Source organism: Ranitomeya variabilis, chromosome 8 (assembly GCF_051348905.1).
Source record: "Ranitomeya variabilis isolate aRanVar5 chromosome 8, aRanVar5.hap1, whole genome shotgun sequence".
Taxonomy (NCBI): Eukaryota; Metazoa; Chordata; class Amphibia; order Anura; family Dendrobatidae; genus Ranitomeya; species Ranitomeya variabilis.
In genome coordinates, this window is record NC_135239.1 from 190560663 (window position 1) to 190576885 (window position 16223).

Below are 16223 nucleotides of genomic sequence, written 5' to 3' on the forward strand. Positions count from 1 at the left end.
CAAGACCAGACGGGCAAGTTCTCCTGTTGATGAAAGATATTGACCATTATGTTGAACAAGGTCCCGGTGAGTGTATATGTTTTAGATATCTCCATATATATGTATCTTTTCCAGACTGATAGATCTCAATTACTTTGCTTCTCATTTGTTCCAGAATTTCTTTGGATCGTGGCTTGATGTCTAGCTTTTGAGGATCTTTTGGTCTACTTCGCTCTGTCAGGCAGGTCCTATTTAAGTGATTTCTTGATTGAGAACAGGTGTGGCAGTAATCAGGCCTGTGTGTGGCTAGGGAATTTGAACCCAAAGATGTGATAAACCACAGTTAATTTATGTTTTGGGGATGGAGGGGGCAATCACTTTTTAACACAGGACCCTGTAGGTTTGGATTTCTTTTTCCCTTAATAATAAAGACCTTCATTTAAAAACTGCATTTTGTGATTACTTGTGTTATCTTTGTCTAATATTTACATTTGGTGATCTGAAATATTTAAGTGTGACAATGTTATTGTTTTTTTACTTTTTCGCAAGAAAATCCACAATTAATCCAGGAAACTCGGTGCAGATTGACTGCTGGAGGAGCGCCCCCAAGGGCAGTGGGGTACTCGGTACCGGGTCCTTTGGTTCACAGGGGATGTCACGGTGGCTGACCCAGTCCGTGGCCTTAGGGATGTCCATGGAAAAGGGAAAGGTCTTTAAAGGGGAAGTGTTCGTGACGCCACCTGTGGTATTCGGTCAGGGTGACCAACGCTGCTTTAAGGGGTCCGCTGGGGTGATGTTATTGCAGCTAGATGGTATACCTTCCCACAGGTGAAGTGTATCCCCAGGGCTTCCCAGTGTGTAGATGGTGAATGGTGTGAGGCGCAGTGAAGAACGAGGACACAAGGTTGCAGTCTCTTTACCTTTACTGGTGGCTTCAGCATCCACAGTCCAGAGCACCAGACCACAGGGCAGGCAGAGTCTGGCCGGTTTGTAGGCAAGTCTAGAGTCCCCTTATCCAGGTGGAAATCAGTAGCCTTCCTCTAGCGCCGTGTGTTGTAGTACCTTACTGCTAAGCTTCTCATAAGGTCCTCACAAATGTTGTAGATGTTATGTCTCTCTCTCTGTCCCCCAGATGGATAGGACAAACCCATATGACCAGTGGCTTGAGGCGTTTTACAGGGACTCTATCATGCCCCAGCCTCTAAGGGGTGCCACCTTGCTCCCTGGGTGTAGGGGCAGACAGGTAACATGAAATTAGCTGTCCTGCCGGTCTCTGGAGCAAGGCATAAAGGGTCGTTGCTCCCTCGGTGTTCCGGCTACCGGGATCCTGCGCCTAAGAAGGAGGCAGCCTGTGTAGGGCTATTCCCCTCCTGGTATCCACTCCTTTGCTACGACTTCTCACCCTCTCTGCAATACAGTTCGCTTTCTGTGTCTCTTTGTAGGAGCTGCTGCACTTAGGGCATGCACAGCTCCGTGTCCTTCTCCTCGATCTCTGACAGAATCCCACCCCTGTCAGGGACCAACTACCTGAGCGGAGCTCAGCCAGCAACTGACTAACTTCCTCCCCAGGCAACCAGTTTTACCTAAGTGTGAGGAGTGCCCTAATAAATAGGAGCAGGGCTCCCCCTGGTGGCCTGGAGTATGAAATGTGTTGCATGTTTGTGATACCTGGATGCAGTTGTCCTTCTTTGCCTCCAAACGTAATATCACTCTCCCCTAGAGGAAAATGACATTACTGCAATGACCAGGACCCTGGGGCACTGCAATTGACACTTCCCCCAGGGATTTCCTGCAGAATATTTTTCTGCAGCAAATCTAAAAAAAAATCCAAAAACGTAATGTGAAATTATTCTGGGAGATGGGACCGACGCCATGTGAAGTTTAGGTGTTCACATACTTTTGGCCGTGTTTTTTCTCTTCTATACGCAGAATTTAAGAGCCCCCTGCTCCCCGCCGCCAATTATGCTTCCATTCGCATTGCTGAGTTCCCAGTGTGACTGTATCTAATACTGTACCTAATTTCTTACCTTTGACTGGGAACGTGCGTCTGTTTCCTTCTCTGATACATGCTGTAAACAATATAACGCATGCTGCTCCGACAAGACGAAACTTGGCTGCTACGATGGTGATCGCCTCCGACACAGCGGGCTGTAAATTTCCCTTACAGTCTAACAAAGTGGAAAATACAGCGGAGTGATAACTCAGGGTTTGTCAGTCAATGTCTACTGCAACTATGTCTATATTTCTCTCAAGATGGAGTCCTCGTAGCGGTACAGCACATTTCTGCAATTTACATGATTGCTGCAGAAAAGGATAATATTTTTAATGCCCCTCCCCGTGGTCCATCCAGTTTGACCCTATAATATCCCCTTATTTATGTATTAGGACATACATATGTATATATTTAGGATATATTTCCTGCCACGTATGATGGAATTTTGCTCCAAGCATCTACGACTTTTTTGGCAAAATCATATTTTCTGCCATTGCTTCTCATCGTCCCCCAGAGAAAAATCTGATTGTGCCTTTGAGATCTTGGATTAATTTTCTTACGAAAATGTTTTACTCAAGAGCCCTAGTGAGTGAGATCTTATCCTCAGCTTTTTCCTATAAAAGTCATTACCACCATATTCCTTGATTTTTTAAAATCTCCCCATGAAGGGGTGCACCTATAAAGAAGGCTTTGAAGTTGTCCAGCGCCGAGCAGTCCAATGGGCGCCTCCGGACTCGTGCGTGGTGCCTCCTCTGTTCCTTCTAACACCACTCATCTTTCTTAGATTGACACAGCCATCCGGGAGCTTGTGCATGTGTAAAGTGCTGAACAGCAGTGGTCACGATTGAGCTGGTGTCCGGTTGTGCTCTGGCACTTTACAGACAAGGGGTGTCCCAATCACAGTGTGCTGTAGGGCGTGGGGTGTATCACACTCCCATTTGTGGGCCTTCGCTGCCTCCAGGCCTCCATCTTTAGGAGCCTTCGCACACAAGGCATGAGACACCACCAGGTTCTTCGCACCCCAGAAATTCACACTTCCTTCCTCCTTAGTACAACTCTTCGTCTGTTCTGCCACATGTTCATTCTGGACTATCCCCAAGCCCACAGACTCCATCAGCCCCAGGGATTTGTTGTCTCCTCCGACAACGCACCTTAGACTGACTACCTGCCTCTCATGTAACTATATGTCCACCTGCCCCGTGATGTTGGAAGATCAGGCTCACTCCATGGTACCTGGCCCGAGCCCCAGGCTCTGGACGCTGTTGGAATGTCCATCAGGGATCTCCATTTGTTGTCTTCAGGGGCAGGAACCAGGAAAGACAGTCTACATCCCTACACATGCACAGACATAACGCTTTTCCGGCAGTGTGGTAAAAGACATCATCCATGTTAATCACAAGTGGAGGGTTGGCATTACAAGGCAGAGAGGAGGCACCATGCATGGTCCGGAGATGCCCATCAGAAGGTGCTTGGTGCTCAATCATTAGAAACAAAGCAGAATTTCATAGCATTTTTTAAAAGGTATCTGACGCTTCCTGGAGGATATAGAGAGCTTGTTAGCAGGTTAAATGTCTAAAGAAAAGGGAAAACCTAATGAAGTTCTATTTAAAAGGCTGGACAAGTTAAAGATTACATGAGCCAGAGAAGTCCCAGATGACCTCAGGCTTGGCAGCATTGGTTACCTCATCATGTAATGTAGCTGTCACATCACATGGTACAGCACAGCCAATCCGCATGAACTATCGTAACCTGTATAAAAGCACAGGCAGAGAATGCAGCAGCTGTTTATGGTGAATCTGGATAGCAAGAGGGCGTCACAGCTCACAGCTTAGTCATAGCGATAGAAAGCTATGAAACACTCAATAATCATTACAAATAGTGTCCATCTAACATCCCTTAATCGGTAGCCATATATGTTGAAATCACTTGGATATTACTAAGGTTGTGTTTGCATTAAATAGCTTTAAAAGTGTTGACTACAGTCCTAGCATACCTCAGAGTGTTACACACGTGTGTCTGCACTCATTCTTTTAGAGTATGTGGTTGCACTGATTCTTGGGCATAATGTTGTTGCGCTGATTTCCAGGGAGCATGTGTGTGCAGTAATTCTTAAGTGGCATGTGTCTGCATAGAATCTGGGGGACAATATGTCTCCAAAGATTCTCAGAGAGCATGTGTCGCACTGATTCTAGGAGAGCATATGGTTGCACTGGTTCTTGGGGAATATATGAATGGACTGGTTCTTGGGGAATATATCATTGCACTTATTGTTGGAGGGACTGTGCTGTTTCGAAGGGGCATGAAGCCGTGCCATTTCTCAATGAAACGTATTTGAGGAATTGAACGAAATGAATCTACAACCTTCAGACGGAGTCAAGGACTGCATCTCAGGCCTCCAAAAGATCTCCAATTTTTTTCTCTTGTGTACATTTATTTATAGATGTTTGCACATCCCTCTGGCTTCTATATCATATACAACAAAGGGGACGCTTCCCTGGACTCCTCAATGGGTTTTTATGTAGCCCGGGCCTGCTGCTCTTCCATCTTGTAATATCTCTGGCTCAGCACATGTTCGCACAGTTTGTGGCAATACGCAGCATGAATGGTAAACATACACTGTCCAAGCAAGATTATGCAAAATACCCACCCTTAGGAATCAGCAATTTTAACAAAAAGCAGAAATCACTCGTCTGTCTCGCACAAGAAAAAAAAACATAAAAAATTCAATATCTCTATTTCAAGTGATCCAGCTGCAGATGTTGGCACGCCAAATGATGATTAACACGCGCAAGCTGTTTGAAGTATTATTGTATGCAAATACTTCTTTAGGTAATTAGCCATTGATTCCATTTCATGTTACACAAAGTAGTAGGAATGATTTATGACTGAGCGTGGGAACACATCCCCGCTGTGAACAAATCTGCCTGCAAAATATTTGTGCTTACAATTAAATATTATTTTGCCGGGAGAAAACATCTTCATTTTCACAGATAATTATTTTGGCCATTCTCTTCTTAGAAAACCATAATGAGGATTTTGTAGAGAAAATGAAATTTTTGTTGTGTGTATGTTTTCCAACCTTAAATACCGGATCCTTGAATAATGTGCACGGTCTGTGAGCATTTCCGCTCCCTTACGAGAAAAAAAAAAACCCAAAAAAATCACCTCGAAATTTGAGCTCTTGACTTGATGTCTTCTGGAAAAAAAAAACATTCATTAGAAAAGAAGAGTCTACCATAAGTCAAGAAACATACTTGCCAACGCCAACGGACATGAAGGATTATGAGACAAATATATGCACAGTGAACAATGTCAGATTTGGCTTTCTTGCCCCATGAGAGAATGATCTTGAGCTCCTCCATCCAGCCATACAGGACATGTGAAGTTGAGGTCCACTTTTCACTGCATCGCCATCTTGGTCATTGTATGCACTGGACAAATCATCAATAAAGTCTATTGGATTATCATCCCTTTAAAAGTAGACCCTTGAGGCAACTGATTGGCTCCAAAGTCTCTTCTAAATAATATTGTCTTCTACTGGGCGTTTAGGTGTCAAAACCTACTGAAGAGTCCATAGTTGTCAACATTGGTGTTGGCAATTTAGGGAAAATTTAGGTCCGACCTCTGGTCCCATCCAGGACCACTGCCAACCCCAGCAGAAATGTCCATTTGTGTAGAATTTAACAGGACTGTTTCTACAAAAAATTGGGACAGTCCTGGCAAAATCGAGACAGTTGGCATGAGCATCCCAGATACTTTTTTGGGGTTCAACCAAACCTGTTAACATATAATAGTAACCATTTTCTGGCCCTGTCCGAAGAGAGGCTCGCAATCTAATTTTGGCACAAAGATGTATAAGTATGTAGATTATATTTTTTAGATCGGTGTAAGATCCCAACTAATTGTCATAACAGGGATCCAATGTCCTCCCTTCTGCCATGGCCTCTAGACTGCGGTCAATAAAAATTCTAAGTCTATGACATTGAATATACGATAGCCAAATGCATCACTATTCTGGTCTATATTCAGTAGTGCCATAGATAGGGGTGTAGCTATAATAGGTGCAATCTCACCTGGGCCCTGGAGCTTGGGGTGGGGGGAAAATCCTGCCTTTGTCCCATATAAAAAGACTATTACTATTAAAGATTTGCAATAGTTGGGGGCCCAATTGAAAATGTTGCATTGGAGCCCACGAGCTTCAAGATATGCCACTGGCCATACACTATACCTGTCGATTCTCCTGGAACATTCATCATGAGGTTCCTGGAATAAGAAATTATCTCCCGTTCTCCATGAAGAAGAGAGCACTTTTTTTTTTCACCACACCTTAGCAAGATCTCCCGGAAACCAGCTATTCCAGTAGATTTCTTCATTCAGGGAGGCTGGGAACAGGTTTTGGAAAGGCGGGGACCGAGCTGTGAAATTGGAATGATTACTATGACTTCCAAATTTTGCTGTCAAAAATTTGTATATATGTATGTCATGCTCGACCAGCAAATACATTCAACTCCTCTTTGCTTGCTGTAGTCTTACAATTAGGGCACGACAGAAGACAAAAGTCCCTCCCTGGTAATCAGGTGCGATCCCAAGACCCACACCAAACCATTGCTATTAACGGATACCCCTTAAAGAGGACCCATTGCCGGGTCATATGCTGCCAGGTTTTGCTCTTATTTTATGCCCGCCGCTCCCTTGAGTAATCCATTGATTTCTTTTTTCAAATCCGCCATACGGTTCCAGAAATATCTAGTGATAATATTTTTGTTTTCACAAAAGGGGTGTGACTCACAGAGTATTTATGCAGAGCACCCTAAAGACACGCCCCAGAGGATCCGTTCAGCCACACCCACGCCCTTTGTAAAGACCATAAAATAAGCACTAAATAAAAAGGCTTATATCTTAGGAACCGTATGGCAGATTTCGAAAAAACAAAAACCTGAATACTCCAGGAGGTAGTGGGAATAAAATAAGAGCAAGAACTGGCCACTTATGAACTAGTGACAGGTCCTCTATAAAGCCTATATTGCTTCAGTACCCCTGTAGTGTCTGGTTATTATTACCCCACGTAGAGCCATAAGGGTGATCGTCAGGAAGAGGTTACGTGGGGCTGCTGTGTGAGCGTTAATTTGCTGCACTCTTCAGTCGCTGCTTTACAGCAGTTGTGTGTACTGCCATTTAGCAATAATGATTATACAAGCCCTTGAGTATGTTATTGCTATGGAGATGACATTGTATTAAGTGATTTCTAGACGCTCTTCTGCAGACACACGGATCATGTCTACATGGCTCTGCAAGTGAAGGAAGTTTTATATTCAGCCTTGTCATCTCTCAAGTCACAAGTAAGAGGAGGAAAGCACAAAACCGAGGGCCTCACAGCGGAACTGAAGAGGGATAAATGCTCGTTCCATCCTGCCAGGGTAATGATGACTGCGGCAAGATGGAGTTGTGAAGGATTACACAGTCCCTTTCGCCTATGCTAATTGAATTCTGTTTTGTGCATGTGTCGTATTTCAATATGGTTGAATTTTAGCAGCTGCAGAAGTCAAGGCGAATACAAACAAGATCATTGCCTGCAGTTTTCCCTAATAGACATTTCATAGCTTGCGCTACAGACCATGCAAAAATTTGCAAATGTAGTGTGTCCTGTGTTACCGCTCGTCAAGGAGCCAGAATTTATGTCTGTAGCGGCTGAACGAGGGCTGGGAATTGCCACTGGCTTTTCTATGAACAAATAGCAGATGCCGGAAAAAAAAAAGAGACCCTCGATTCCCAAAATGTTATCCTGAGAATGTATGGAGAACTCTTCCTGAAGGACTATTTCCATACTTTGTGCTTTAATAAAATGAACCAAAAACAATTCTATACTCCATGCATCAAACTCCAGGAGGCGCCGTTATTATTGTGATGGGTAATGACATAATAAAAGTGTATATTAATATATTTAATGGTAAGTGAATATTTGGACCATATTATAGTTTTTACACAGATTTTTCAAGAACTCCAAGCTGTATAAATTTAAAGGGGTATTTCCATCTCCAATATGTAGTAGGTGTTAAATATTATCAAATACCTCCAATTAGAAATCTAGCGTGTGTGCATAAAAACTGAGTGAGTTTCTTGGATCCAGACAGACTCTTGCATCTTTCATCCAGCCACTGATGTTTCTGGATTGTGAGTCATGGGGAAAGCAAAAGAATTGTCAACAGATCTATGAGAAAAGGCAGTTGAACTCTATAAAACAGGAAAGGGATACAAAAAGATATCCAAGGAATTGATAATGCCAGTCATCAATGTTCGAACTGTTATTAACAAATGGAAAATCAGGGGCTCTGTGAAAACAAAACCACGGTCAGGTAGACCAACAAAAATGTCGTCCACAACTGCCAGGAAAAATGTTCGAGATGCAAAGAAAAACCCACAAATAACATCAGCTGAAATACAGGACTCTTTGTAAACTAGCGGTGTGGCTGTTTCAAGATGCACAATAAGAAGGCACATGAAGAAAAATGGACTGCCTGGTCGAGTCGCCAGTAGAAAGCCATTACTGATCAAATGCAACAAAGTATCTCACCTACAATATGCAAGACAGCCTCAAAACTTCTGGGACAAGGTAATTTGGAGTGATGAGACCAAAATTTAACTTTTTGGCCACAAACATAAACATTACATTTGGAGAGAGGTCAACAAGGCCTATGATGAAAGGAACACCATTCCTACTGTAAACCACAGAGGTGGATCGCTGATGTTTTGGGGATGTGTGAGCTAGAAAGTCACAGGAAACTTGGTCAAAGTTGGAGGAAAGATGAATGCAGCACGTTATCAGGAAATACTGGAGGCAAATTTGCACTCATCAGCCCGTTAGCTGCGCATGGGACGTACTTGGACGTTCCAACATGATAGCGATACAAAACACAAGGCCAAGTCAGCCTGTCATTGGCTACAGCAGAACAAAGTGAAGGTTCTGGAGTGGCCATCTCAGTCTCATGACCTCAATATCATTGAGCCTTTCTGGGTAGATCTCAAACGCGCAGTTCATGCTAGACAGCCCAGGAATTTACAGGAACTGGAGGCTTTTTGCCAAGAAGAGTGGGTAGCTTTACCATCTGAGAAAATAAAGACCCTCATCCACAACTGCCACAAAAGACTTCAAGCTGTCATTGATATTAGAGGGGGCAATACACGGTATTAAGAAATGGGGTATGTGAACTTTTGATCAGGGTCATTTGGATATTTTGGGTTGTCATTATAATTTAAAAAGAGAAAACACAGTAGTGTGACAATAAATGGCTTCACCCAACCACTAACCATGAGTGGAGAAAAAGTTTTGGTGTCATGATTCATATTCTCTGAAAAAATGCCAAGAAAGCAAAAATTCTGAGGGGGAATGTAAAGTTTTGAGCACCACTGTATCTTTATATGATGGGCTGCCTCAATTCCCTCGGACTGTTTTGAAGCACTGGTATGTACCCATGAAGCCCTGCACCCTATACCTATTGGTGCTGCTTTTTACTCTTTTTTTCTCTCTCTCTCTTTCTCTCTCTCTCTCTATACAGTGGGGCAAAAAAGTATTTAGTCAGTCAGCAATAGTGCAAGTTCCACCACTTAAAAAGATGAGAGGCGTCTGTAATTTACATCATAGGTAGACCTCAACTATGGGAGACAAACTAAGAAAAAAAAATCCAGAAAATCACATTGTCTGTTTTTTTATCATTTTATTTGCATATTATGGTGGAAAATAAGTATTTGGTCAGAAACAAACAATCAAGATTTCTGGCTCTCACAGACCTGTAACTTCTTCTTTAAGAGTCTCCTCTTTCCTCCACTCATTACCTGTAGTAATGGCACCTGTTTAAACTTGTTATCAGTATAAAAAGACACCTGTGCACACCCTCAAACAGTCTGACTCCAAACTCCACTATGGTGAAGACCAAAGAGCTGTCAAAGGACACCAGAAACACAATTGTAGCCCTGCACCAGGCTGGGAAGACTGAATCTGCAATAGCCAACCAGCTTGGAGTGAAGAAATCAACAGTGGGAGCAATAATTAGAAAATGGAAGACATACAAGACCACTGATAATCTCCCTCGATCTGGGGCTCCACGCAAAATCCCACCCCGTGGGGTCAGAATGATCACAAGAACGGTGAGCAAAAATCCAAGAACCACGCGGGGGGACCTAGTGAATGAACTGCAGAGAGCTGGGACCAATGTAACAAGGCCTACGATAAGTAACACACTACGCCACCATGGACTCAGATCCTGCAGTGCCAGACGTGTCCCACTGCTTAAGCCAGTACATGTCCGGGCCCATCTGAAGTTTGCTAGAGAGCATTTGGATGATCCAGAGGAGTTTTGGGAGAATGTCCTATGGTCTGATGAAACCAAACTGGAACTGTTTGGTAGAAACACAACTTGTCGTGTTTGGAGGAAAAAGAATACTGAGTTGCATCCATCAAACACCATACCTACTGTAAAGCATGGTGGTGGAAACATCATGCTTTGGGGCTGTTTCTCTGCAAAGGGGCCAGGACGACTGATCCGGGTACATGAAAGAATGAATGGGGCCATGTATCGTGAGATTTTGAGTGCAAACCTCCTTCCATCAGCAAGGGCATTGAAGATGAAACGTGGCTGGGTCTTTCAACATGACAATGATCCAAAGCACACCGCCAGGGCAACAAAGGAGTGGCTTCCTAAGAAGCATTTCAAGGTCCTGGAGTGGCCTAGCCAGTCTCCAGATCTCAACCCTATAGAAAACCTTTGGAGGGAGTTGAAAGTCCGTGTTGCCAAGCGAAAAGCCAAAAACATCACTGCTCTAGAGGAGATCTGCATGGAGGAATGGGCCAACATACCAACATCAGTGTGTGGCAACCTTGTGAAGACTTACAGAAAACGTTTGACCTCTGTCATTGCCAACAAAGGATAGATTACAAAGTATTGAGATGAAATTTTGTTTCTGACCAAATACTTATTTTCCACCATAAAATGCAAATAAAATGATAAAAAAACAGACAATGTGATTTTCTGGATTTTTTTTTCTCAGTTTGTCTCCCATAGTTGAGGTCTACCTATGATGTAAATTACAGACGCCTCTCATCTTTTTAAGTGGTGGAACTTGCACTATTGCTGACTGACTAAATACTTTTTTGCCCCACTGTATATATATATATACTTTTTTTTTCTCCTAAGAAAGATAAAACCTCACTTTTACTTTTTTAAATATTCAGGTTTCAGGTTTATTAACCTTGTAGGGTGTGTATTATGCTCTTTTTTGTGATTATGCCTATTGTGTTTTAGCATTTTTAAAAATTGTGAACGGTTTTCACTAAGTCTTGGCTAGGTCTTGTTGTTTGCTTGAGGAACATCTTGAGTAATGAGAACATCAAGTGTAAAGCTGCAGTCAATCATCTATCCTAATAGATGCTGCCTAATTAACAGAACCGCTGGATCAAAGCATCAATACAAAAGCTGGTCGTCTGTGAGTTTTTTAATGTTAGTGCTCAGCAACTTTGCTTTTTTTATTTTGCTTGTTGTGGAGCTTTTTGTGGACTTTTTGCTCCAACATAGGCCTGCCTCCACGGGAAATTAATTTAGAGACTTTATATGTGCAGTATGTTGAACTTTTATTAGGACTTCTTATTCCACTATTGTAATATTTTTTTTTTCATTTTTTTATATTCTTCTCCGATTTATTAATGTAATTTTTTTGTCTGAAAATAGTGTTTCAGCGTCTCGATCTTCTTGCTAAGTAATTAATCCAAATCTCTTTTATAGAGTTTGCCCTCCAAAAATAATCCATATTGTACAAGCAACAACAGGAACAACAAATGACCGGATAATAAAAGAAGAAAATCTTTAATTCCGACTGGAAATAAGCTCAGACCATAACGTGCAATTTCACTAGAGATCTGGAAAAGCAGGTGTGATTGGAAGTAAAGGAGTTAGACCCATCACAATAAATGCTGTCCCTATGTCCTACGTGGGCATAGCAACATCGGAGAGGGATCATCCCTTCTAAAAGACTCCCTGATTAGTCTTATCCAGAGATTTCGCTTCATAGGTCTCTCGCTGATCTGGCGTCGTATAATTCTACTTTTACCCATTGGTGTTAATTCGCACTCTGCTTCAGTATAGACCTGTTACTATTATTTGGGTTGCTTCTTGAGAATCTGGCAGGTTAATATAAAGTGCGTGAGAGCAGTGGTCAGGACCGAGCTGCTGTCCGATTGCGCTCTGGCACTCTACAGACAAACGGTGTCCCAGTCCCAGTGTGTGGTCAGGTGTGGGGTGCATCACTCACTTGTAGGCCACAGGCATTCGCTGTCTTCAAGTCTCTCTCATCTGGAGACTTCAAACACAACTCAGGGGATAAGCAAACGTTTACTAGTCAGTTCAAGTTCATCAGGGTGTAATACGTAGGATAGGACACAGCACTTCATGTTACTTACTTTTTTTATCACAAAAAATCTTCAGCACTACCATTCGTTCCTCCTTGACCATCCCTTCGCCCATTGGCTCTGTTAGACCGGGGATCTCCCTTCCCAATCGGCAGTTCACCCAAGATCCATTACTTTCCATCTTGGCATGCCTCTGTCCTGTTCATCTTTTCTTGTACGCCAAAGGACATTACATGTCTGGCAGCCAAAATGTCGGACTGTGGGCTCCGGGCATGGCAGGAGAGTACGCACGGGATTCCAGTATGGTGTCCCACTGCCTCGAATGGTAGACACTCGCTGACCCTAGCAGCCCACTGGACGTGAACTTGGACTTGTCACTGCACTTCTCCGTCTGCCTCACAATCAGGAAGTGCCCACCTTTTATTAACTCCAGTCCTCACCCACAGCGTGATTGTTGTCTTCAGGGGCAGGAACGCAGCAGAGCAGTCCATTATTATTACATTAAGACAAAAGTTTATTACAGAGATCCCTGGCGAAGAACGGAAAGATCCATTGGACTTGGTGCAGTGCATCATTTTATTCAGTTCCATACCTTAAAGGCTATGTACACCAGATTTATTTTTTTTAGCGTTCATTTATTTCCTAAATGATAAGTTAAGCAATTTTTTTAAATGGGCTTTGTACGGGAAAATGTAATATTATTATTGCATTTAGTATGCGATGTACTTGCTTCCTTATTAGCCCACAATCCAGTGCCAGATATGCAATTTCCTTATTAAAATATAGACCGTCCTGGAAACGTGAGCCCAAGACCAGGCATATAAAAAGATGGGCTAAACATGTTCACAAGCTGGGAGTTAGCAGAACTGAGTGTGATCCATAAACCTTCCCTATCCTCAAGGAAACAGAAGAACAAGTTTAGGGGGAAATGTTTAGGTATTTCTGTTGTTTCCACTTTTTTTATTTTAGAATTGTTTTTGCTTTTTTTTGTGTTCCTTCATTTTTCTCCTATTCAATTTCTTGTAAGTGCTGTACTTTTTATATCTAAGCTTAAAACTTTAATGAGTTTGGTCCCTGTATGCTTTAAAGAATCCATAACTTTTTGAAGAGTGTGTGGCCTTTTAACTGTTTGATTCATGGTGGCGGCGCGTTGTGTATCTGGGATGTGTGAACTTTGTTGGGGTATGATTTATGCTCACTATGCTGCCTATAACAGTGGATGACTGCAAAAATGAGTGAGAGGAGACAGATTAATCCTTGCAGTCACACCTCACTTTACATGCTGAGAAGTGTGTATATGACAGACGTCATTAAACATTTTCTACCATTTTGCTACTGCAGATTGTGTAGCTGAATGCTCTCTCTCCTCCCATCTCCTCAGTGATAAAAATAGCAGGAAGGAGGGAGTTGTACCCAGATCCCAAAACTGTAGACATGGAGAAAGTATGTACAGTTTCAGGGAGGGCAGAGAAAACAGGCTTTATATAAGAAGGAAAGCACATGTTGAGGAAATGAGTGCAGGATAGAAGCTGTGCTTGTATGTAAGCAGTGAAGACAGCAGTGCCCTGGATACTCACAGAACTCACATCCAGCCTATATTACTGGAAGAGACACTCCCATAAGAGAAAAATCTGAAATGGAGATCAGGCTGCAAACTGAATATCGGAGGGTCTGAAAATTAAATGAAACTTTACATAACTTGGATAACCCCCTTAACAAAATGACATATCAGGAGATAATTTATGTAATGGACAAAGGAACTCTATTGATTGTCTGAAAGACGGGGCTTGTTCTTTGTTAACCTTGGTGGCATTAATTTTCGGCATGAAGCATTTCTACTTTCAGGGCCACCAAAATGAACAGCAATTTCAAAGAAGCAAATACGTTTGCTATGACAATGATGAAACAGGATGGATATATCTTCACTATGGTCAAAAAAGCATCAGGAGGATCAAGTATAGTGAGAGTTTTAGAAAATTTTATTATTTTCCCATTTTAGTTACTTTTAACTTTAAATAAAAATTCTAAGTTGAACAGAAAGGATGTCCCATACCTGTGTCCTCACCAATTGTGTACGTAATGTCTTAATGATAGGCACATGAAATCAGCCTCACATAAGCATTTTAAATGCATATTTGTGGAACAGTATGGTCAGATATCTTCTCCTAAGCTAATTCATAGTACTTTCCAGTTTCTGGGTCAAAATAGCAGTTGAGACATGGGTCGTAAAGCAAAGTCAGAATGTCTTCTTCCTCTTCTGCGCCAAACCCATCATCACCTGTAAGGAAAAAGACATAACTTATTGTAAGAAAAAAACAACTTGAACTTTGCAAAAGCTGAGTAACAAGCAGAGAAGTTATTAAAGGAGGTTTCATTGAGATTTACTAGATTGGCTATGCTGCCTTGAGGTACTAGGGTACGGGATGATTCGGTAAGAAGCTAGAAATATTTGCCTTCTAAGTCTAGGGTACCCGAGTGTCCACCTTTATGTAGTCACTAGTAAATAGCCCGTCCAGGACGGTGACTGTAGGAGAAAATGCTTCCATTTATGGCCAGAGTTATTGTCCCAGGACAATGATTGCAATCTATATATATATAATGTCCATCCACCAAAATTACTTGGTGAAATTAGGAATAACAAATGTAATGCAAAGACACAAGCTATTTCAAATACAGAAAACACCCAGGACAAACCAACATGAGGGTCACTTTGATTGTTGCCCTGTTGGTCGACTCAGTTAAAGAGCAATTCAGGGTAGCAGGAGCTCTGTAGGGCACAGCATGGTGAAATTGGATGACATGGCCTTCTTCTCCACCCTTTTTACCCAGCTCTTCGATTTATGAGTTGAATTCCGCCAAATCCGCTGAGCATAGGAGCCACTGATCCGCGAAACGTTTGTCCATCTATTTACTGTATATTTTAGATGTGTTTTTATCTGGGTCCTCTGCTGGTAAGTGCTCTTGAGGGGAATCACATTTGACCTATCCAAACTATTAATATGGGCATACAAGTTATAGACTTCTGAAAAAAAGTCCTACCTGTGTGTCTCATATCAAATGCCTTGTTGTGGATAAATCATCTTTTATCACTTTTCATAAATGACCTTTTTCAGTCTAGGAGGAGAATGTTGCCTGGAAGATAACTCTGCCTCCAGAGCTTATTTGACATGAAGGGGCATTACCAGTATGATATGTAATGGTTACCAGTGTTACCACTGTGATGTATAACGGTTACCGGTGTTACCAGTGTGATGTGTAATGGTTACCGATGTTACCAGTATAATGTGTAATGACGGCTCTCTGCTCTCACTGCAGAGCTGTGTGTGATTATAACTGACACTTCTGCAGGTTCCTCTTACTGTAGCTCCAGCTTCCATCCTACATGCAGACAAGGTTGCCATATTTTTGCAACACAGCAGAGCTGTGAGAGCTCCAGCAAATGTGTTTGAAAGAAGAGAAATTTAATTTCTCCTGTTCTTTGTTAGTTACTTGTCTCACACTGGTAACTCCACCTTTTATGGACAATAAGCTATGGAGGCAGAGTTTTCTTCCAGGCAACATCCTCCCCATGGTCTGGAAGAGGTCATGTACATATAAGGAAAACATGGATTTCTGTGGAATTAGACATCAGATTGCAGCTATCAAGGTATCTGTTACCTCGGCTCCTGTCCCTGGCGCTCCCCCTGCTGCTGCCGAGTCCAGGTCAGCTGATGTCCTTGCTGCGTGCTCCTCACTCCGGGGCTCGGTGCTTGCATCCCGGCGCGTGTCCTCCCTGCACTCAGCTGCGCGCACCTGTGGGTTGCGCAGGTGCAGTAGGTTCTGACTGTGCGCGCTCCCTCTGCTCTTCTATCCCTC

General features: G+C 42.6%; 1 protein-coding gene across 2 annotated transcripts in view; it reads right to left on the reverse strand.

Annotated features, from left to right (window-relative positions):
- Positions 1–14327: 14327 nt before the first annotated feature.
- CFAP20DC (CFAP20 domain containing) overlaps positions 14328–16223 on the reverse strand; it is a 398952-nt gene continuing 397056 nt past the window's right edge. The window contains exon 18 of one of the 2 annotated variants that reach the window (XM_077278690.1): positions 14328–14646. In XM_077278690.1, the coding sequence (XP_077134805.1) occupies positions 14534–14646 (113 nt within the window). In that variant the 3' untranslated portion in view covers positions 14328–14533. The remainder of the gene's footprint in view (positions 14647–16223) is intronic. The other variant, XM_077278691.1, reaches the window with a different exon arrangement.